The sequence below is a fragment of the Delphinapterus leucas genome, chromosome 11, assembly GCF_059928025.1.
Source record: "Delphinapterus leucas isolate spDelLeu-1000000601 "Yukka" chromosome 11, BTC_Dleu_Yukka2, whole genome shotgun sequence".
Lineage (NCBI taxonomy): Eukaryota > Metazoa > Chordata > Mammalia > Artiodactyla > Monodontidae > Delphinapterus > Delphinapterus leucas.
The window spans coordinates 1,195,435-1,219,101 of NC_143139.1; the positions used below are offsets into that span (position 1 = coordinate 1,195,435).

Below are 23,667 nucleotides of genomic sequence, written 5' to 3' on the forward strand. Positions count from 1 at the left end.
ACAGACTGAGGCCTTAGCTTGGGAGCAGGTAAATCAAGGAGCACGCAAACCTTAAGTGACTAACCTGAAAGGAATTTATAGGTCGGCAGTTTTGGTAAAGCCATAGTCAATAGGCTTATCTGGGAGTGGGATTTTTGGAATTTGTCTGAAAAGCTGTTTTAGTAAAACTTCTTCACAAGACCTAAGCTAGTATAGGAGGAAATTGGATTTGGAAAACTACTAACTAGTTAATCTTTGCATGGGCTCATAATAACTTTTTCAGTTGTGCTTCACTCTGAAGCTTACCACGTTCTTACCAGACAGCACCTGGCCTGTTCCTCGGTGAGTCAGCAGAATACTGCAGAAAGTAAGAGCGCTGGCATGGGGGAGAGGGAAGCAGCACAAAAGGCGATGTTAAGTGTGCCTGTAACACTCTTATTTAAAAAATGAAGTCCTAAGGCAGATGTGACAAATGTTCATTGTCAACTCTGGGTGGTGGTACATGGTACATAGACATTTGAATTCTTTGTACTTTGCTGTATTTTTTAATGTCTGAAAATAATGATAAATCAGCACTGTTTTCCAAAGAAGCAAAAGCACATTGATCTGGATAGTATCACATCTCTTCCAGACATTGTTTTCATAAGTGATTAGACATGTATTAGATTGAGGCTCCCAGTCTTCAGCCTCAGATATTTGCAGAACATTGTAAAAATAAACAGAAGGAGGACTTCCCTGGCGGTCCAGTGGTTAAGAGTCCACGCTTCCACTGCAGGGGGCATGGGTTTGATCCCTGATCGGGGAAATTCTGCATGCTGTACGGTGCAGCCAAAAATAAATAAACGGGAGGAAGGATTGTAATCCAAACGAGTGAATACCACCTCATCCTGACCTAGCTTGCTAGAGGCATGCATATGCCTGTCTTCTGGGATGATGAAGAATGAAATCATTAGTGGAAAAACTAGTTAGATGAGAGAAACAAGCCTACCATCTGGTTCAGTTGATTAGACTACCGATCAAATTGCGATCAAATGCATGGATTTCTGTCGCCCTGTTAGGTTTACTGTTTTGTGGCTGAACCCTTCCCTTATCCAACACCGCCACTTTTCTCAAATATGTGTACCAACTTGTCATACGCTACAAAGAACAGTGTCCACTAGCACAGCTGGACAATAATTTGGCATTTGTATTATTTAAGAGCCTTAAAAATGGGTGTGCCATTCCCATTGAAAGGACATGCAATGCACTGAGGACACGATGTCACACATGTACTTCTGTAATGCAGCACCTGAATGTAATTATGAGGAAACTATCAGATGAAACCCAATTGAGGGACTTTCTACAACTGGCCAGTTCAAATGACTCGTACTCTTTAGAAACGTCAGTATCAGGAAAGACCAAGTCTGAGGAACTATTCCGTATTGAAGGAGACTAGAAAGACAAGGTAATTAATACAATAGGTGATGTTGGATTGGATCCTGGATCAGAAAAAAAAATACTGCTACAAGGAATACTAATGGAACATATGGCAAAATTTGAATATGGACTTACTAAATTTCCTGAATTTGACTGATATACACCCTTAGTCTTATGAAACACACACTGAACTATTTATTGACTCATGCAATTTTATATATATATATACACATATATACATATATACATATGAAAGTGATAAAGCAAATATAGCAAAATATTAATAGTTGGTGAATCTAGGTGATGGGAGTTTATCGCACTATTCTTACAACTTATATTTGAAATTTCTTCAAAATAAAAAGCTAGTAATAAAAATGTGTGTACCCTTTGGCCCATAATTCTATTATTAGGAATCTATCCTAAAAATAAGTTTTCAAAGTATTTTGTCTTTATAAAACGTGGGCTCGAATTTCTCCCTTAATTTTCTGAATAATTTTCTGTAAGTGGATCCTGGTAATGATGTTGAAAAATTCACATGCTCATTCAGAATTACAAATAAATTCTGTAGGTAGTCCACCCTAAAGAACGTGGAGCGTAACTCCTCACTCCTTAAGTGTGGGCAGCACATAGTACATCTTTCCAAAGAGTAAAGTATGGAAAGGGGAAAAAAAGAGTAACTTTACAGTGGAGAAACCTGACAAGCACTGCTTCAGCCAAGTGATCACGGTCAACAGCAACAGTCAAAAACCAGGCTGACAGCATGAACCCTTGATGTGATGTGATGAAAATGGCACTTTCTCTCTGTGCTCTTCCTCCCCAAAACCCACAACCCCTGACCAATTATGTGAAGATCCCCAGAGGTGCATCTATAATATACCTAACAGTATCCCTCAAACTGTCAAGGTCAACGAAGAGGGAAGTTTGAGCAACCGTCACCCCCAAGAAGAACTTACGAGACACGTCAACTAAATGAAAGGTGGTAACCGGGATGGGGTCCTGTAACAGGAAAAGGGCATCAGGGGTGTCACCAAGCAGGACCCTGTGAGGCCTTCCCAGAATAGACCCTCACCCATGTCTTCCGCCTGCCCTTTGTCTGCAGAAAAACTTCAGTCAAGGAATACATTTAATCAGACAAGTGGGAAAATGCAGAAAGGCAAACAGTCAAGCAAGCCAAAATAATAATACGTTAGCCATTACACAGTCAAGGAGCTTTAGCTCTCCCTCAGGGCTATACAGTTAATGTTCTCAGCCGGGTCCTTCCAGCTGTTCTGCAGACACTGAAGCCCCCACCAGGTGGGAGAGGTTAGCTGCTCGCTGCCCACAGCACACAGGCCTCAGACCGGTTGGAACTAGAAGGTTGATGATGCTGATTCCCGATTACCTCACCAGCAACCAATCAGAAGAAGCTCCACGAGCTAATCATGCCCTGTTCCTGGAACACTGTAAGACTCCTCACCACCCCCTCCAGGTGGGACACAGTTTTGAGGGCATTAGCCTGCCGTGGCCCCCTGTGCCTGGCAAAGCAATAAAACTATTGTTTTCTACTTTACCCAAAACTCCGTCTCCAAGATATAATCCGGCACTGGTGTACAGAGGCCGAATTTCCGCAACAGAGGGAAACTAAGGAAACTGGTTAAACTGTGGGCTTTTGTCAACACATTAGCCTCGGTTAATGAAATATAACAAATGTACCCCAGAAAGGGAGGAGGCTAACAATATGGGAACCTGAGCTCAATTCTCCGTAAATGTAAAGCTGCTCTAAAAATAAAACCTGTTAATAAGTAAAATATTGACGCATTTGCTTCCATTAGGGCCAGGAAAGTAAAACAAATTCTGGTTGGCAAAAGTAAACTTTTTTAAAAAACGCAAGGGCTACAAGTCTCAGTTAAAGTCAGGGGCACGACAACAGACCTTCCCTCGCGCCTCGGAGCGGGCTGCTGGGGAAAAGACCGGGAGAGATCACGCGACGTCACGAGTGAGCGACAGGAGGCGAGGCGGGGCGTGGAGGGGCGTGACTTCCGGGCCGCTCTCTCCCCACTGGCTGGGCTGCCCGGCGACCTGCGCAGGAACCGGAAGCTGCGCTCACGAAACAGAAGAGGTGGGAAGCGCGTCCGGCTTTCGTCTCCCGTTCGCCCGCTGCCCGCGTCGGTTCTGAGCTTCGGCCGGTCACCCGCTGCCTCCCGTCGCTTGCACCATGGCCCTCAGCGATGCCGACGTGCAGAAGCAGGTGAGCGCCGGGCTGGACCCCGAGAGGTGGGCGGATGCCGCCCCGGGCCTGGGGGAGCTCCGCGGCGGCCTCGTTGGCCAGATCTCCCCGTCCCCGGGACCCCGCCTCGGGGCTGTGCGGTTCGAGGCCGCGTCGGGCTTGGCGGGCGAGCGGCCAGCCTGGGGTCGCGGCGTTGCTCGGCGCTTTGGAGTTCGCGGGCGGCGGGCGTTGACCGCCCAGGCCCGGACTTCGGGGAAGGGCACTCAGGCCGCAGTTTAGAGAACTTGTCTCTTTCTGGCAGAAGTTCTCGGAAAACCCTGACTAACGCTCACTCAGTGCCTTGTGAGCCTTCTTAGATGAGCAGTACGGTGTTTTTTCCTTGGATGTTTCCAGTTCCTTTAAAACGATTCTGCACTTTATTCGTTAGGTGATATGCTCTCGGAAGCGTGGTGGTTCTTCCTTTTAGGGGATCTTAGGCTGATCACGGAGGGTAACAAAAATAGCGTCTGTGCGGCACTGTAGGAAATCTTACCGCATGCTTACAGAACAGCGCGGGTTTTGAACATTAATCAGCGCTGCGTCTGAGTTTTACTGTAGGAAAAAGGACGCAGTGCGCTCCACGTAGTCCAGCGGTCACACCCCTAGTACCAGCTCTCGTCCTCTTCTTCGTTTTCCGCCTTGTTGTGATGTATTGAAAACTAGGGCTTCCCCAGTTAGAATACACGGCAAAGGTAAAGCAGTGAAACTAGGCCAGAACCACGTTTTCTTTCTGTAAAATAGTAAGAACGAGCAAATGTATCGTCTGTACTCCTCCACACTACGCGCGGTCCCCATCAGGGCGGTGCCTGTTTTCCCCGTATTCCCGGCAGTGACCAGGCCTGAGTATCGAGCACCGAGTAGACGTCTAGAAATCTGGGTTTCCTTCAACTTCCTGCTCTTTAGGAGTTAGTAAAATCTTAATATAGTTATTTCCTGCTTTTCATCACAGTTGATTTCTGGAAACTACATTGCAAAGCCGAATGGTGAAACTGTCTTTAGTCCTCATGCACTTTGGGTCAAGTCAAATCTTGTTACTCTCTTTGCTGTCAAGATGTCTGCTTCAGTAAAGCAAAGTGCTGATTTCTGTAAACATCACTGCTTTTAGAGCTGGGAGAATCTGCAGACTTTCATGGATTCTGAGACAAGGGGGAAACATAGATGTTTTTCAGGCACCATTAGGTGTGGGTCAGTGAAACCCTAGGATGCTCTGTGAGATTGCACTGGAGCTGCCAAGAGTGCTAAGCCAAACAGTCTCCTATAGGAGATATATTGTGTACATACATCAAAAATGGAGTGCTCGTTCTTGTTGGTTTTTCCATCACAAGTAGGTAATGTATTTAAAAAGAGCCCCCTAGAATCGACTAAATCTTCTTAAGGATGAACTTGAGTGCTGGAAATAAAATACTAATACTTAAATGTAAAAAGAAAAAGAAATCCTGGGTTTCCTGATTTCTTCCCCACTGTATTAAAGTATTTGTGTATGTTGCTTTTTTTGTCTGGGGAGTATGGTTATTTATTTCATCAAACTTTCAAAAGAATCTTGACTCCAGAAGTGTAGAACCCAGTAGCTTTAGCAGGAAGAAGAAAAGTATATTTTAAGGGCAGATTTTTCTGCCTTAAGCGTGGAGTTAAATGTCCTGAAGGGGTTGACTTTTCTCTTGTTGGAACTCCTAAAGGCAGAATGTGTTCTTGTTGACTGTAAACGGGTTTCTGTGACCTGGGCTACAATGAGTGTGTTTTGCTCTAGGCTGTGCTGATCTCGTCAGATCTGGTTGCAGAGGGTCCGGCCCGAGAGATAGAGGCAGGTAATGCAGGTTTGAATGAGGGTTCCCCTCTAGAGGCCAGTGTCTTGTAGCATTTGTAAGCTACCTGAGTTGATTACTGTCTTTAAACTACTTTTAAAGTTCCAGACAGTGCAGTGTGAGTTTGATCTGAGCTTGTGACGATTCCATTCCACAGCACAAACAGAAACACACACACAGGCACAGATGTGTGGAGGTTGATCCATTTAGCAAGTTCACTGTGGTTTTTCTTAACAGTGTAGATTTGGGTTAGGCACCCCAATTTTTCAAGGCTTGAGAATTTATAAGTATTGTATTACCTATAAAACGGGCTCTGATTGTCGTCATTATTTTGGCTCCTCACTGGTAGAGAGCTCCTAAGAATTTTGACAAAAAATAAGTCTTCCCTTCTAAAACCGTGCTGTGTGTTTTCCTCAAGACTTTGATGCCATGAGGTTGTATTCTTTTTTTTTTCTTTTAAAGCACCTGCTCTTTATTTTCCCTTTTTTTTTAAAAAATATATTTATGTTTTGGCTGCGTTGGGTCTTCATTGCTGCACGCGGGCTTTTTTCTAGTTGCAGCGAGCGGAGGCTACTCTTCGTTGCAGTGCGTGGGCTTCTCATTGCAGCGGCTTCTCTTGTTGCAGAGCACGGGCTCTAGGCACACAGGCTTCAGTGGTGTGGCTCGCGGGCTCTAGAGCGCAGGCTCAGTAGTTGTGGTGCACAGGCTTAGTTGCTCCGCGGCACGTGGGATCATGGGCTCGAAGCCGTGTCCCCTGCATCGGCAGGCAAGCAGATTCTTAACCACTGCACCACCAGGGAAGTCCCTAGGTTGTATTCTTTTTTTTTTTTTTTTTTTGCGGTACGCGGGCCTCTCACCGTTGTGGCCTCTCCCGCCGCAGAGCACAGGCTCCGGACGCGCAGGCTCAGCGGCCATGGCGCACGGGCCCAGCCGCTCCGCTCCGCGGCCTGTGGGATCTTCCCGGACCAGGGCACGAACCCGAGTCCCCTGCATCGGCAGGTGGACTCTCAACCACTGCGCCACCAGGGAAGCCCCCTAGGTTGTATTCTTAACTCACTTTTTTTAATTGTGTAAAACACATTACGTGAAGTTTACCTTTTTGACCATTTTTTGGAGTATAGTTGCCTTACAACGTTGTGTTAGTTTCTGCTGCACAACGAAGTGAATCAGCTATAGGTATGCCCATATCCCCTCCCTCTTGGACCTCCCTCCCACCCACCCCCATCTAGGTCACCACAGAGCACCAAGCTGAGCTCCCTGCGCTATATAGCAGGTCCCCACTAGCTATGTCTTACACGTGGTGGTGTATGTATGTCAAACCTAATCTCCCAATTCATCCCACCCCGCCTTCCCTCGCTGTGTTCACATGTCCATTCTCTACATCTCCGTTTCTATTCCTGCCCTGCAAATGGGTTCATCTGTACTGTCTAGATTCCACACATACGCGTTAATACGCGATATTTGTTTTTCTCTTTCTGACTTACTTCACTCTGTATGACAGACTCTAGGTCCATCCATGTCTCTACAGATGACCCAATCTTGTTCCTTTTTATTCCATTGTATATATGTACCACATCTTCTTTATCCATTCATCTGTCGATGGACATTTAGGTTGTTTCCACATCCTGGCTATTGTAAACAGTGCTGCAATGAACATTGGGGTACATGTGTCTTTTTGAATTATGGTTTTCTCAGGGCCTTTTTAACCATTTTTAAGTGAATGATTTAGTAGTGTTAAGTATATTCACATTCTTGTGAAACAAATCTTAACTCACTTTTGTACAGACTCTAAAAAGTAGTTGGGGTACCTCAGAAGGCTTGAAACTCCCAACAGATTCTCACTCACTCACAAATGTTTATTGAGCACCTACTGTGGGGGAAGTAAACCCTTAACCCCGTGTCCTGGGTTTACGGTGGTGTTTACCTTTATGCGGGACAATTAATACATGAAATGAGTTAATAACCTAGAGGCTCTACATTAAATTTTTTTAAGCTGCTTTTTTTCCTTTTTAATTCACTATTCCTTTCAGGTAGAGCCCCTATGAAATGAAACTACCAGTGAGTTTGATTAGCTCTGTTGCTTGTATATTCATTTGGGTATATTTTACATCTGCCACTAGAGACAGTACTCTGTTTATGAGTATAAATTAGATCAGTCACCCCAAGCCCCATTCAGAAGATTTTGGGGACTTCATTCTCCAATTGTAGCCAGAGATCTAAAACCCTTTAGCAAGTTCCTAGCCTTATAATTTAGTTGAGGAGAGGCACAGGCAAGCAGGCAATTAGGACTGTGTGTTTAGGCGGAGAAGTGCAGAGTGTCCTGGGTGCAGATAAGTGAGAGGTTCAGGAGATTTTCCAAAGGAGGTGACAGTTAAGCGAGCTGAGGCTCGAGAAGATAGCTGGGCTGGGGGTGGGGGAGTGTTCCAAGTGGAAGGAACAGCATGTTTGAAATCTCCAAAGTGGAAAGAATGGCGAGCTCAAGGAACTGAAAACCTGAAATGAGAGTAGCATGGGGACCTCCCTGGTGGCACAATGGTTAAGAATCCGCCTGCCAGCGCAGGGGACACGGGTTTGAGCCCTGGTCCGGGAAGATCCCACATGCCGCAGAGCAACTAAGCCCGTGCGCCACAACTACTGAGCCTGCGCTCTAGAGCCTGTGAGCCACAACTACTGAGCCCGCATGCCACAACTACTGAAGCCTGCACGCCTAGAGCCCGTGCTCCGCAGCAAGAGGAGCCACCGCAATGAGAAGCCCGTACACCGCAACGAAGAGTAGCCCCTGCTCACCACAACTAGAGAAAGCCCGCACACAGCAACGAAGACCCAACGCAGCCAAAAATAAAATTAATTAATTAACTTTAAAAAATGTAGGATGACAGGAACTAGGAGTCTGAGGAGTGGCCAGTGGTGGAGGTTACATTTCATGTGATGCTGGAGAGATGAGCAGTGACCACATGGCAGACCTTCTAAAATCTCTGCACTTTATCCTAAGGGGGGGTGTGGTACGTGATGAGAGGGACATTTGTAAAGGATCTTCCTGGTTGTCAGGTAGAGCTGGTTAGCAAGGGAACAAGACTGAGGGCCCGGGGAAGATATGGACGCTGTTGCAGTAATTCCGCCAGGAGATGATGATAGCAAAGATGAGATTGTGGCTGTGAAGGTGGAGACAGATGGACAGATTAAAGAGGTGTTAGAAAAGAGAGCTCGTAGGACATGGTGATTGGACCTGGGGCCTGAGATACGGGAGGGGACTACTTGGTGTTGGTGCTGGTCATCAAGGCAGAGGTCAAGGGGGACGTGGGAGCAGAGCCGTCAGTGTTCCTTACGGAGCGTGTGGGATTTCAGTTGCCGTGGGTAGGGTCTCCTGAAGGAGCTGTCTGGGAGGCGGAGGAAGAAGCGTATGGCCTCAGAGGAGGCTGAGGAGGAGAGCAAGGAAGTGGCGGGAGCAAAGGGAAGCACATGCTCAAGAAGGGTGGTGGTCAGTGTACCAGGAGACGCTGCAGATGCAGTAAGATAAGGGCGAGGAGATGGCCGTCATCTTACAAGTGATTTCACTGGGTTGCGGGGAGGGGAGTCAGGCTGGAGTGCCTTGAGAGTAGGAGGCTGTCTGGTACACTCCAGTAGAAATGGAGAAGGGGGAAGGACGGTCTGGCTGAAGGAGGCCGGAAGTAGAGGAGGACGTGTATTCAGTCCTTCCTCCCCATAGACTCCAAGTTCCTTGAGAGTAGGATAATGGCCTGTTTACCTGTGTTGTTGAATATTGCATCTGGTCCATTTGCTGGAGTAAATTCCAGATTGTAAGTTACCTGAGAACAGAAAGGCATTCCATAAATGATTGTTGGAAGAATCAGAAAACATAGATATTTTTTTCTTGTCATATTCTCAAGTAACCTTTCCTTCTCCTTATAGATTAAGCACATGATGGCTTTTATTGAACAAGAAGCTAATGAGAAAGCAGAAGAAATAGATGCAAAGGTGAGATTCCACTTCCTAGGTTTAAGAAGTTATCAAAGTTTCGTACTGTCTTGCTTTGCTAATTAGTACTTAGTAAAATTGATTAACAGAGCGTTCATTGCATAGGACCAGTAAGAATTTCTTTAACGTTAAAAGTAAATTTTCCTTTCTAAACATTCTTTAATTTTTTTGCCTGTGCCACGTGGCACGCGGGATCTTAGTTCCCTGGCCAGGGATCGAGCCTGTCCCCCTGCAGTGGAAGCATGGAATCCTAACCACTGGACCGCCAGTGAAGTCCCAAAATTCTGATTGTCAAAAAGTGTCCTGAAATTTTATGGTAGGGAGTAGAAAAGTAAGGGATGGATTAATTTTCTCATGGAATCCAAACTCAGACATTGAGCAACCGCGGCTAATTGATATCTGGTCAGGGGAGGATGTAGTATTTTTTCATTGTTATGTTGCTTTTTTATTTGTGCTTGCTGCAAAAAAGGTAAATACACAGTTTGGCGTATGTAAGGCATAAAATGAAAGCCCCTGCCCATCACGAAGGTGGCAGTCAGCATCTAGAAATTTTACAGATATTTCGAGTTGCACAGTGTTTCTGTACAGTATATAAAATTGTTCTTTTCTCTAGGTATAATCATGGTAGGTCAGAATATATCACCTAATACTTTATTTTCACTATCCTTTTACTTTATTCTACAGTGGTTACATTTGTTACTTAACGGTAAAGCCTTAAAATTGTGTGTGCCTTGTATCCTAGGGCCAAAACTAAACCTTTGAACTGTTTGAGTAATTTATCATCTAAGAAAGAAAAGACTTTTTTGCCTGTCACTGAAGTAAAACAGTTGAGAGGGTATTGTTTTATACATTTTTTATTGAAGTATAGTTGGTTAACAATATTATATTAATTTCAGGTGTACGGCATAGTGAGTCAGTATTTTTATAGATTATACTCCATTTAAAGTTATTACAAAATAATGGCTGTATTTCTCTGTGCTGTACAGTATGTCCTTGTTGCTTGTTTAATATTGTTTTGATGGCCTTAGGAGCACTGCAGTTTCTCGTATGACTAGTTTCCTTATTTCTCTCTGGGACAAATACAGAACTTCTGTTTCAGTTGGTAAATGCATTTCTATTTAAAGTAGTCTTATCTCGTGTGATAGGTATAGAAACAAGCTGTTAGGCATTTATTTTAGAATTTGAAAGTTCCAGTGTCTGTGCCAAGCATTCAACATCTGAATCAGTAACTTTAGCTAGCTTCCAAAGTCATAATTTCTTACTGCCTGAAAATCACAGACGGCTGATATACTAAGATACCCTTTGTAAAAAGTGACTGCTCAATAATTAACACTAATAAAACTAATAACTCAAATTTATGTAGTTTACAATTTTAAAAGGACTGTTAGATTTTGACCTACAAAGGAAAGAATACTATTTTTATTTTCTTATTTTATAAGGGAGGACACTTAGACAGATTACTTGACCAAATTTTTTAGACGGTAACTCATATCTTCTGACTCCAAATTCTGTGTCGTTTTCATTAGCCCTCTATTAAACAGATGGATCAAATTTAAAATACATAATATTTTTCATACACAGAATCTTCTGATTCTGTTCACTGAAACTTTGTTGGTGGATATACTAGACATAGAGCAAGGTGAGTATAAGCAACTGCCCTGGGCGTCAGCTGCTTAAAATGAAACTGTCAAGACCTGTATAATGAAGTAATAATAATACACTCCTTGGTAGGCAGAAGAAGAGTTCAACATTGAGAAAGGTCGTCTTGTGCAGACCCAAAGACTGAAGATTATGGAATACTACGAGAAGAAGGAAAAGCAGATTGAGCAGCAGAAGAAAATGTGAGCTTTGAAAATCACCGGGACGAGAGGGTAAAGCAGGTGCTTTGGAGCCAGGCAGTTACGGGTTCCGGTCTGAAATGGACCATTCACCGATTAACTAACCTTGGTCAAGTTACTTCTCTTTCCTCATTTGGGAAAACGGAAGGCTCACAGGATTATTGAAAGATATAGTTGAAATAACTGATAAGAAAGTCTTGCCACTTCATAAGCATTCAATAAATATTTCCTTATCTTTGAAAATAAGTGGATAAAAACCGCTACATGTATTTCAGGGAGTTCTCTTTGGGATCTGTACAAAGAGAAGTGTTTGCACATATGTAGGAGGTTGTACCTTTCTTTCTCTACGTTGGTTGTTTTTTATGCTGTAATGATACTACTTTTCTGTGCCTTTTGCAGTCAGATGTCTAATTTGATGAATCAAGCAAGGCTCAAAGTCCTCAGAGCGAGAGATGACCTTATCACAGTGAGTAATTAGCCCCTTTAGTTATAGAATTATAAAATGTTTATTCATTTGTCTGTTATAGAGAATTCACTAGTTAATGTTAGATTAAGGAGCTGATGAATGATTTTTAGAGAGAAAACATTTGGTCAGCAAATCATTACACTAGGTATTGTAATAAATACAGAAATGAATAAGATGTGTGTCCAGTCTTCAAGGACCTGCTGCTCTAACAGAGCATGTAGCTCCTGGGTATATAGCACGTGATGGGGGGACCATACAGTATCTGAGGGCGATGGGGACTAATAAGGCTAGAAAGGTAGGATGGAGTTACTGTGGGGCCATGAGTGCAAGTGAAGAGCTTTGCTTGCTTTCAGTAGAAAGCTGTTGAAGGTTTCATTTTATTTTATGAGGCCTATCATAAATAGGGTTCATGATATGAGTACGTAGACTAAATTTAACAGAGAAGAGGTTAGACAGAAAACCATTGGGGGAGTATTGTCACCCAAAGGAGAGGGCAGAAACATACGTTCGATCCCTGGTCGGGGAACTGAGATCCTACAAGCTGTGTAGTGCGGCCAAAAAAAAAAAAATTTAGAAACCAAGCGGAGGCCTCTGTTTCCACTATTACTCATTGTTATTGTGGAGGCCCTAGATTTCTTACAAAATGGAGAGACAAGTTATATAAATATTGGGAAGGAAGAAACAGTTATTTTTTTGAAGATACGACTGTATATTAAAAAAATACAACATCTGAAAATAACTAAGAACTAGTAATTAGTTCAAAAAGGTGACTGGCTACAAAGAGAATATACAGAAATTGATAGTTTTACTACATGCCAACAGTAAGCAATTAGGAGTAAATGTTGGTGAATAGGAACTATATGGAAAAGGTATAAAACTGAAAATATAATACTTGACTAAGCAGAAGACATACCATCTTCTTAGATGACTAGAGAAACTAATATTGTAAGATATTGGTTCTTGTCAGGTGAGCCTGGCACGGTGGCAACAAGGACTGAGTTGGGTGTCAGTGGTGACATGTTTTATAGGAGGAAGCCCCGGACGTTGGCTACTGACTCCTCCACCTCCTCTTCTTTTTTTAAAAAAAATTAATTTACTTTTGGCTGTGTTGGGACTTCGTTGCTGCGTTCGGGCTTTCTCTAGTTGCGGCGAGCGGGGGCTTCTCTTGTTGTGGAGCACTGGCTCTAGGCGCATGGGCTTCAGCAGTTGTGGTGCGCGGGCTCAGTAGTTGTGGCTCGTGGGCTCTAGAGCGCAGGCTCAGTTGTTGTGGTGCACGGGCCCAGCCGCTCCACGGCATGTGGGATCTTCCTGGACCAGGGCTCGAACCCGTGTACCCTGCATCGACAGGTGGATTCTCAAGCACTGCGCCACCAGGGAAGCTCCTCACCTCCTCTTCTAAGGCTGACGCCAAACCCTGAGTTTCAGGCCCGGCTGCCTAGGAGGGTGGTGGCTCCATTAACATAATAGGAAGTCAGGAGGGCGGGCTCTTTTAAGAAGAACCACCAGATCACACTGGACATTCTTTGAGGGGCCAGGAAGCCTTCAGATGGAAGTGTCTGCCAGGAGGTTGAGTGTGAGGACACACAGAGGTGACTCACTAACATAACTCCCATAACACTTAATAGACCCCAGAGTAGCCAGAGTTGATCTGCTTCTAAAATTGTCACAACTAAATGTCTCTCTGCTTTCGATACTAACTTGATCTTTTAGTTTTCACTCTTCTATTTTCATTTCATAATTAGCTGGGTTCCTTTGGCAGTCAGCTGTTTGGACTGCAGGGTTTGCCTGTATTGGTCCTGCATTGGTGCTCAGTGCTGTAGGAGTCTGCTGTCTAACTGGGACTAGACCAGAGACTGTATCTATATGGCAGCCTTTTGAGTGTGACTGTAAAGAATGTCATTACCTTGGAGACGGAATGGAGAGAGCAGCCTGAAACAAAAACAGAGGCCTGGAATTGACAACACGGGCAGGAAATGGAATTGTCCAGGAGAGCGGGGAGTGTAGGAACTGAGGCTGGAGAGAGACACTAGGGCTCAGTTGGAAGAGCCTTGAACGCCTGCTGAAGAGTGTGGGACAAATCCTTGGACCAGCTCTCTTAACTCTAATAGGCACAGAGATCACCTGGAGGGCCTTGTTAAAACTCAGACTCCCGGCCCCATTGCCAGAGATTTTCTGTATTCTCATCAGGAATAAACAGCCCAGAGTAATCTTGTTGCAGGAGGTCTGAGAACCACACTGAGAAATTACTGCTTTAGCCTTAGATTTGTTTTGGAGAAAGAGAACTGGTGACTTGGGGAGAGGAAATGAGGTTATGGCTTAACTTTGACTTGCAGGTCAAGACCACGTGGCAGCAGAGGACATGAAGCGACGGCATCCACAGATGCTGCAAGGTGTGGTCTGTGGGACTCGGTGACTGCAGGTTGTGAGGCGTCAAGAAAGACCTAAGCTTTCTCACCAGGTCGCTAGGCACTTGGATAGGTGATGAGGGTTAGAAATACAGGGGGAGGAGCAGGTGGGGAATGGTGATGAATCTTGGCATTTGAATCGCCTTCGGAGTCCAGGCGAACTTAGGAGAGGCTGGGGCTTCCACTCAGAGAGCACACAGGTCCCATGTGGAGCTGCGTGGCATGGGTGAGATCGCAAGCTTGTGGATGTAGAACTACAGGGCCAGGGGAGCAAACTGAGAAGCCTTCAGCTTACGGCAGGAAAATTAGAGACTGCTAAGGAGCATGGGGGGAAGCAGTCGTGTTGGAGGAGAAGTCGTGAAGGAGAAGCCAAAGGGACAGAAAACTTGAAGAACAAAATGGTAATCGAATACAGTGTCTCATGCTTCGGCGAGTCCAAGGGGGCAGAGCGCAGTGGTCTTTGGAGTTGGGGATCGAGGTTTCACTTCTGACTCGTACTAGAGCAGCGTCGTTGGGCTGGTAGAGACAAAGCCTGGTGGTGAAAGCTGGACAGGCGAGCATGCGGTGAGGGACTGAAGGCAGCGGGCGTGTGAACTGTCGGGGTTTCTTGTTTTTCTTTTATTTTTCTCATTTTGTTGAACTGTCCGTGTTTTGGTAGATGGCAAAGCCAGTTATTCTGTAGCGTGCAACTCAGTTTCAGAGCACAGCCTGAGCTTTTGTTTTGCTAATGTATAATGAGAATTTTGTTAAAATAAACATTTCTATAATTTCAGTTGTTCTAAAGCGCTTCTTTCCTTAGTCCTTTGCAGCCTAACATCTTGCCATCAGGTGATTTGCGGTTTAGTGAACCCTAGTAATGAAGCGTCACGGAGGGTGAGGAAACCGGCTGTGAGATGATGGGGGACAGGGCTACATGTGCATGTTTCTGTGGATTTGGCTCTTTTAAAACGTTTATTTCTCCAGCTTTATCCGTAGAATAAGAAACTATGAAAGGAAGGGGATTTGTCAAGCAGTTGGCTAGAAAAGGATGTTGACAGAAGATAGAAGGAAGGAGGAAATACAGAACCAGGATGAAAATGAAAAGCAAACAGGCAAGCTGTTCTGCTACCAGAAGTGCACGGTTGCCTGTAGTCCTTTAGTTACTTTTCTCTGCTGTCTACCCTTTTCCCCTGCCTGCCCTGAGGCTCTCCAGGTGTAAGAGCCCATGCTTTTGAACCCCTGTGAAGTGTGTTTCTGTTTCACCACTGTCTGCTGTTTGGTGGGCGAATTTTTTTTTCCTAGTATTTCTTCATTTATTTATTTGGCTGCATCGGATCTTTTTTTTTTTGCGGTACGCGGGCCTCTCACTGCTGTGGCCTCTCCCGCTGCGGAGCACAGGCTCAGCGGCCATGGCTCACGGGCCCAGCCGCTCTGCGGCATGTGGGATCCTCCCGGACCGGGGAGCACATAGGCTCTCTAGTTGCAGCGTGTGGGCGCTCCAGTTGTGGTGCATGGGCTCTAGAGAGCGTGGGCTTAGTTGCCCTGCGGCATGTGGGATCTCAGTTCCCAGACCAGGGATCGAACCCGTGTCCCCTGCATTGGAAGGCTTATTCTTTATCACTGGACCACCAGGGAAGTTCCGGTGGGTGAATTTTTTAACCCTTTTGAACCTTCCTTTTATAAAATGGGGAAAGCATATACGTGAAGCTTCTTTAGAATTAAGTTGGTCCACATAGGAAAAGTGACCGTGCAGTGCCTCACACAGGACAGGCCTGGGGTAAGTAACAGCTCTTTACCGTCACTTCCTAAACCTCACACTGTGTAAGGTGTTGTTGTTGTCATTTAAGGGAGGTAAAGAACAGACCGACCTTTAGAAATTCTGATTTGCTGGTCCTGAAGTAGAGATTTCTGGTGCTGCGGTTAAAGAGACGAAACAGAAATGTCTCTGCAGGACGCCCCCTGACTCTTCACACCGGGCACGAGCAAGGAGACATGATTTTGATGTCGTCATAATCGGGTTTTAGTTTCTTGCTTTCCAGGAGCAGAATCTAATATTTTCAGGATCCTAGAGGCAGTTAGGTTCAGGTGGACAGATAATGAAAATGCCCTTCCAGACTCTCAAAATACTGATCTGTAGGCTGACACGTGAACGGCAGTAACCTACACCCCTCCCCATGGGGAGTCAGACTACAGCCAGAAAGCTGAGTTTAGAATCAAAGAGTGTCACTGGGGTATTACTTAAGTTACCTTCCTGACCTGTGGGGCATGTCTCTTAAGTGGACAGGAATGATTTAGACAAGGGACAATGCAGTCTATGTCGATTAGGTTCCAGCTTTCTTGGCTGGAGTTCAGTTTATTCCGAGTTCCTACTCCCTTGATTGGAGTTCTGGGTGGTGTTAAGAGTCTTCATTTGTCCATTTCCAGATTTCTCAGTGGGTTATTTTTACAAGTGGCTGGCATCACTCGTTACAGCTCCACTTGATGCTCACTCTTTTAGAGTAAACCTGTCTCCGTACTGTTCGTGTCCACCCCTACCGGCATGGCCAGTGTGGACAGTCAATTCCAGCACAAAGAGAACTGTGCTTGAGGGGTCTCTTGGTGAGGAGGGGCTGAGGTTTCTTTCAGCCAGATGTCTTATATCATAAATGCTTCAAATCTTTGTGCCGTAGCGTCCTAGATTCTAAAGGCTTCAACTGCTCGGGAGTGGTTCCGGGCTGGGTGCGGGTCCAAGGGAGACTCTCAGAACCAAATACAGGGCCACTTCCTTCTCTCCACCCTCACTCCTCAAATTCTGATTGGTTTCTGAGCGAGCATGTATGTTCTCCCTCTTTAAATCCCCCAAATCATTCCAGAGATCATATTCAATAAGGGAGACATGTATGTGGAAGATTTACTAGGACGAACTGTTCTCAGTGGCGTTGGGTGGCCAGCAGTGGGATTGAGAGGCGCTCTCTCTGCCATTTAAACGACCTCGGTCCTCTTTTACCAGTAAGCCTGTGCGTGCTTACCACTTACGAGCAGATGCCAGCGCGCTCTTCTCAACCACGTGAGATTTGTCTCCGGAGTCCCTTTCAATGTCTGCTTTAGTTATAGAAGCCAGTGTTTACTATAGACCACTGGAAAATACAAACTAACATAAAGAAAATGGAAATCATTGATAGTCCAGCCTCCCGCAGGTAAACACTGATGACACTTTGTTCTCTGTGCAGAGGCTGCTTTTTCTAATAAAAAATGGAAGCATCTTGCCCAGCTGCCTCAGTAGCTTGCTCTCCACGGCTGTGTCACGTGGCTCTTTCTGTGTTGCTCAGTCGTGATCGGTAACCTGGGCGCTTCTGCCTGACCGCGAGTCCCCTGGGAGCCGCGGAGCGCTCTCGCTCGCATCTGTGTCCTTCGGGCAGCACCTGCTTTATCGTACCCCTCAGAGAGCGCGTGTGGAGAGAAAACACGGCCGTAAAGTGAGAAGTGATTGGACGCGGGCTGGGCCAGCCCCACGTGGGTTCCAAGCTGACGACCCAAGTGTGTAGATAACTTTTTCTTTTTCCACTCTTTGTAGGACCTACTAAATGAAGCCAAACAGAGGCTCAGCAAAGTGGTAAAAGATACGACCAGGTACCAAGTGCTGCTGGATGGACTGGTCCTCCAGGTAAGTTTGTAGGTCGGATGCACCACTGAGAGCCACATCCCTGCAGAGTCGACAAGATGGGATAGAAGCCAGCTGTTTCTCCTGTGTTCTCATTTTAGCTCTTTTCCTTGTCTGGTCGGGAGATGTGTGGGAGGACGGTGGTGTCTGGCTGGTGGACGAGACTGATGTTGTCTCACTTGTCCTTTGTAACCTCCAGCTGTAAACTTTCCTGATTTAATTTTACCACTAAAATGCTTGCTTTAGATATTGAGGTTCAGATCACAGGCTGTATACATTTTAATTGTTTGCTGTTCAGCTGTTAAGTACAATACTTGTCCTCAACCTAGTCGATGTAAGACTCCCGTATGAATTTCGTTCCCATCACCAGAGCGTTGGGTCTGTTTATCTGGTTTGTGATATGAAGATCTTGCCATGGTCTCATACCATGTAGGCCATCTTTGGGGGAACTTAATTAAACAAGAGGACTGCTTTCCCAAGCTAGACGAAAGAGTTATGAAGACATTTTATTTACTGTTGTTTTATTTTATAGTTTGCAGTTTTTACTAATTGTATCTGATTGTGCGTTAATAGGGTTTGTACCAGTTGTTGGAGCCCCGAATGATCGTTCGTTGCAGGAAACAGGATTTCCCTCTGGTGAAGGTAGAGCTTGAAGAAATCCTTTTTCTTTTTAAAGATCAAAATGTTAGGGATGAAATGCATGCTGTAATAAATGACAGCTCAACTATGGGGACTAGAAGAGTCTTAACATGTTATAGATACTAACTTAAGTGTACCTGAGCCTCTTATTTATTTTCTTAAACAAATCAAGTTGCCATCTGAGTTAGTACCCTCCTCCCTTTCTGGAGAAAACAGTACCTACTGGATTGGAGCAGAGGATAGGCAATACCATCTAAATAAAAGAGACAGAGGCGGGGGGAGGGGCAGGTGGAGACGGTGTTTAATGGAGACAGAGTTTCAGCTTGAGAAGGTGGAACATTCTGGAGAGGGATGGTGGGGACAGTTGCACAACAACGAACGTACTTAAAGCCACAGAACTGTACACTTAAAACTGATCACGATGGTAAATTTCATGTGCATTTTACCGCAGTTTTAAAAATCAGTGAGCTGGGAGAAGTGGAGGTGTAGGACAGATGGAAGAGGGTTCCTCACGCTGCACTGCAGAGTGTGGCGTGGAAGTCCCATCTTCGGACAGCACTGTAGGCTCCAGGAGACACGTGAGAATGTTTTCTTGAAGGAACTTTAGTCTTTTTCTGACACGATTACTAGTTGAACAGATTGACACATACATTGGGGCTCAGCACAGTATCTGTGCTTGGGTGACGGGCTTATTTCACTTGGCAGTAATGTCTTCAGGGTTCATTCACGTTGTAGCGTGTGTCAGGATTTCTTTCTTTAAGGCTGAATTATATCTGTAGACCACATTTTATTTATTCGTTTATGTGTTAATAGACACCTGGGTCGTCTCTACCTTTTGAGTATTGTGAGCAGTGCTGCTGTGAACACGGGTGTACAAATATCTGTCGGGTCTGTGCTTGTACTTCACCTGGATAAGTATCGAGAGGTAGACTTGCTGGATCCTGAGGTGATTCTGTGTTTGATTTTCGAGGGACTACGATACCATCTGCCACAGCGGCTGTACCGTTCTACATTCCCACCAGCAACATGTCTGTTCTTTTACTTGAAAAATATGTAGGAATATCTTTGTTTGTACAGACTGTTGGTTTTATGGATACCTGCTCCATAGTTTCTGATAAAACCTCTCTTTTTTGTGTTTTTCCAGGCTGCGGTGCAAAAAGCAATCCCCGTGTACAAAATCGCCACCAAAAGAGACGCTGATGTCCACATTGATCAGGAGGCCTACCTGCCTGAGGAAATGTAAGGAGCATTTCTGCTTTTAACACCTGAGCTGCTCTGGCCGCGTGAACGGCCGTCCGCCCGGCCTTGCGCGTGTCCTCTGGGCGCCCCGGGCAGGATGGCGGTGTGGCCATCCCACGCGTGCCTCGTGCTGCCTCGTGTTGGTGCCTGTTGGTCTCCCCCTTGTTAACCAGCTTCTTATGGCTCAGCTTGCCTAGAAGCAGCATGGATTCTGTACCCAGAACTTGAACGTGGGTCCACGTGGGTCCTAGGTAGTGAGAAAGGTGATCACTCCCTCTGACAAGGAAGTAGCCATGTCTGGCTGGCAGATCCCTTGGTGTGGAACGCCAGCAACCACGGTGCTTCTGCTGAGTGCGGGGAGACTCGGCGTGGTTGGGAGGGGTGGTAGGAGCTCCTGGCTGGGGAGAGTCCGGGGCATTTTCCCTGTGCGCCTGCCCGCTGGTCCACCCCATGGGCCAGCATTGCGGAGGCCTTGGGACACATGAATTTAGGATTGCAAGACCTAGTTCTGAGTCCCGATTGGCCTGTTGCTCGCTGCAGGACCTCGAGCCCAAATCCCATCATCTGTAAAAGGGATCAGTCTTGCTTGCTTCATAAGCTGAGGATCAGAGATAGGGTGTGTGTGACAGTGCTTTCAAGCTGAGGGCCTGTGGGAGCCTAAGCATTATTGAGCATTACTGTCAGATCGAGGTCTGCTTCTCCACTCTGCCAGGTGTTGGCCAGGTAGGGTTGGACTAGTTACTTAGTCGTCCTCATCTCTGACCTGGGATAACAGCACCCGCCTCACTGAGCTCTTGGAAGCTGAAGTGGGGTCATGTCTGTGCAGCACTGACATCAGGGCTCAGGATGCACAGTGACTCTGCTGGTGGGTAGTCAGCGTGTGGAGACCATGCAGGACTCAGCAGTTCCAGTCAGGACCACTGTGCCTGGTGCTTTGTGTTCGGGTGCTTAGAGAAGCAATCCCGTACATGCCCTACGTGTTTGAATGGAAGCAGGAGCGCTCACACCCGAGGAGTAGTTATGCAGGGACACCAGCCGTTTGCTGACAGGTGACTGGAGCCCAGTTCAGGCTCTGGAGCCACTTGAATTAGGTGGTTCTGTTTTCAGAGCCTTTGAGATTCAGAATTGCAGGTGAAGGACTCTGCAGATTTAAACTGGAGTTTTATTCAGTAAATTGGTCCTTTTATCCACCTCTTAAGCCTGTTTCCTGGTTTATAGGTCCCTGGGGAAAAGGAGACACGGAAGGGCCTGGACTTGGCGTTCAGGAGTGCCTGGTGCACAGCAGACACCCCCCTTCCCCTGCTGCCCGCGTGGGGACAGGGGCTGTTCAGAGAAACAAAGAGGAAATGGGGGAGGAGGATGGAGTAAGAAAATAATATTCACGTCAGAGCCCTTTGAAATTTTCTAGAGAAAATTTGCAAAATTTTTCCCAGCCTTTGCCTCAGAGCCTGCTTATTTCAAGAAATATTTTGTAAAAAATAGAATTGTAATGTAGCAAAAGAATTTCATACCTGAGGCTCCTTGTAGTAGGATGTGACCTATCGGCCTTGCACCACTGAGGGCTGGGTTTGGCACCTGCTGGGATGGAGCCTTTTATCTGAGACACAGGCACTGAGGAGGATTGCCTGTCAGCACCCCTGGTCCCTGCAGCACTGGCCTTTAAGAAGCATTCAGATGAGGACTGTATGTATTGATTTGCAAACTGGGACGCAGTCTTCCCCCTTTTCGTCCAGTTGGGGAGGGCTGGTTGTTAGAGTAACGTAAAATCAGATTGGCACATAGTCACTTGGTAATGAGTTATTACCGGCCTCTTTACCTTGAAGCTTCAGAAGCTTCTGAATTAGTTTCAAACTTACTGCATACGTTTGTTGCCCCTAAGTGTTGAGACCATCCACACACCAAGACAGCTATTCTCCAAGGGAAGAGGGTAATTGTACAACGTGTGTCTGTTTCCCTCAAACCTATGAACGTTGTTTCCGGTGTTCTTTGTAGAGCTGGCGGGGTTGAGATCTACAGCGGGGATCGCAAAATCAAGGTCTCCAATACCCTCGAAAGCCGGCTGGACCTCATAGCCCAGCAGGTGAGTGTGGGGACACATCTCATCAGTTAGTTGGCCTGTCGTTACCTTGAGGAGGTGCTGCGGAGAACATGTCGATCGGCCGTATTTGGACTTCGTTGATTCTTTCTACGTTTTTTGACATTTTCTTAAAAGGAGCGGGGATTCAGGCATTTAGTGCCATTTGCTGGGAGGATATGTTTACATGAGGGTGGCCTTGGGGTCACAACGAGGGCTTTGTGTGTCTAGGATTTTTTTTTTTTTTTTTTTTTGCGGTACGCGGGCCTCTCACTGCTGTGGCCTCTCTCGTTGCGGAGCACAGGCTCCGGACGCGCAGGCTCAGCGGCCATGGCTCACGGGCCCAGCCGCTCCGCGGCATGTGGGATCTTCCCGGACCGGGGCACGAACCCGCGTCCCCTGCATCGGCAGGCGGGCTCTCCACCACTGTGCCACCAGGGAAGCCCTGTGCCTAGGATTTTAATGTATCTATTTTACTGCATGTGGAGATGCTGACCCAAAGCCCCAGAACCCCAAACCGCAGCAGGAATGATGGAAAGTCAAGCAACTGCTCTTAAAGGAATCGCCACAGGGCGCCAGGCTCTTCAGGTGTTTCCGGGTTTGCAGGAAACCAGCCAGAAAACTTGAGTTGTCCCGAGTGCGGGGCCTCTTCCAGGGGTGTGGTCTGCTGCCCCGACCCTCACCATCGTCTTCTGGTTACTTACACCTCAGAGCCATGCTACCCACCAGCCACACGTGGCTAAATTAACTAAAGCTAGGTAAGGTGCGCAGTTCGCCGCCTCAGTTGCACTGGCCGCACATGGCTGGTGGCTGCGTCCTGAGGTTGAGTGCTTGGGCTTTTCCAGTTGCCACGGCGCGCCTCAGCACAGACCTGCTGTCAGCTTTCCACCCGGCGTGCACTCAGCACCCGTTGAAAGAACGAGTGTAGGTGCTCCAGAACGTCGACTCTTCTCCCCATACCGGAGTGGGACGGAAGCCTTAGACGGCCATGGTGCCCGTCATTTGTTCTCTTTCCCCTTAAGCAGTGGCCTTAAGCCCACGTTTGTGATCGCTGAGTCTCTTGGTCGGACTCGGGCGGTGCTTGGCCAACTACTGGGCTTCGGGGCGGGGTTGAGGCGCGGGGGACGGCGCCGCCTCACGCAGGAGCTTCTTTCTTCACAGATGATGCCCGAAGTGCGGGGAGCCTTGTTTGGGGCAAATGCCAACAGGAAGTTTTTGGACTAAGCCTGAGGGAGGTGGCGTCCACCCACTGCGTGACGTGGACGTTTCTGACAGTTGAAGAGACAAGATGGCCTGCGTAGCTTCCTCCTTGCTGTCCTCCTGTCCTGTCCTGCATCTGTCGGTGGAAGCCCTGCTGTAGCTAATAACACCCCGGCTGGTGGGGACCAACGGGCGAGAGTCTCACTTAGTACGATCAGGAAACCTTCCTCTAGGCTTGTCTCAAAGTAACACAACTTCCCGCTGTTCTGCAGCACAGAGGCGAGGGGTCAGGTGGTGGGTGCATGAGTGTCCCCAGGCCTCCTGCTCTCCTGGGGTCCAGCCTCGTGGGGGGGGCGGAGTGGTGGGCTCTGGGGTCAGGTCTCCACTCTTTGGGCTTCAAGTGCATGTGGGGCCTCATTTCTTCCAGCAGCAGCAGCTTCACTGTTAACCTGTTTGGGCCTAGAAATGTCTATAAATGTGATTTAAGATCTAAGCCGTGAATATGCTTTATTTATTAAAACATAACACGTACGTGGATGTCACTGATTTATTACACAAGGCGCTCCCTGCAGGTTGTGGTTTGGTTTGAGAGGGTGAAGTTCTCAGGAATCTGGAAAGAGGAAGCATTTTCCAAACCCCTGGAGCATTTGCGGGTTGACAGCCATCAGCAGTTGAAACCACGAACCCTCTCTGTGTCCCTCAGGCGCATCTGCTCCTTTCTACCAAAGCCTCACCTAGAGGCGCCCTCCCAGCCCCTTAAGACTGTCCGC

General features: G+C 46.6%; 1 protein-coding gene across 2 annotated transcripts; it reads left to right on the forward strand.

Moving 5' to 3' along the window:
- Nucleotides 1-3,464: 3,464 nt before the first annotated feature.
- Nucleotides 3,465-23,428, forward strand: ATP6V1E1 (ATPase H+ transporting V1 subunit E1). Of its 2 annotated transcripts, XM_089920104.1 has the most exons (10): nt 3,470-3,622; nt 5,388-5,445; nt 9,352-9,417; nt 11,149-11,258; nt 11,655-11,721; nt 17,659-17,748; nt 18,319-18,387; nt 19,529-19,623; nt 21,616-21,703; nt 22,859-23,428. In XM_089920104.1, the coding sequence occupies exons 3-10, from the start codon at nt 9,361-9,363 to the stop codon at nt 22,919-22,921; spliced, it is 639 nt and encodes a 212-aa protein (XP_089776230.1). In that variant the 5' UTR covers nt 3,470-3,622; nt 5,388-5,445; nt 9,352-9,360; the 3' UTR covers nt 22,922-23,428. The 2 variants fall into 2 exon arrangements, with proteins under 2 accessions (XP_022432852.1, XP_089776230.1); XM_022577144.3 differs by lacking the exon at nt 5,388-5,445 and having other exon boundaries at nt 3,465-3,622.
- The last annotated feature ends 239 nt before the right edge of the window (nt 23,429-23,667 follow it).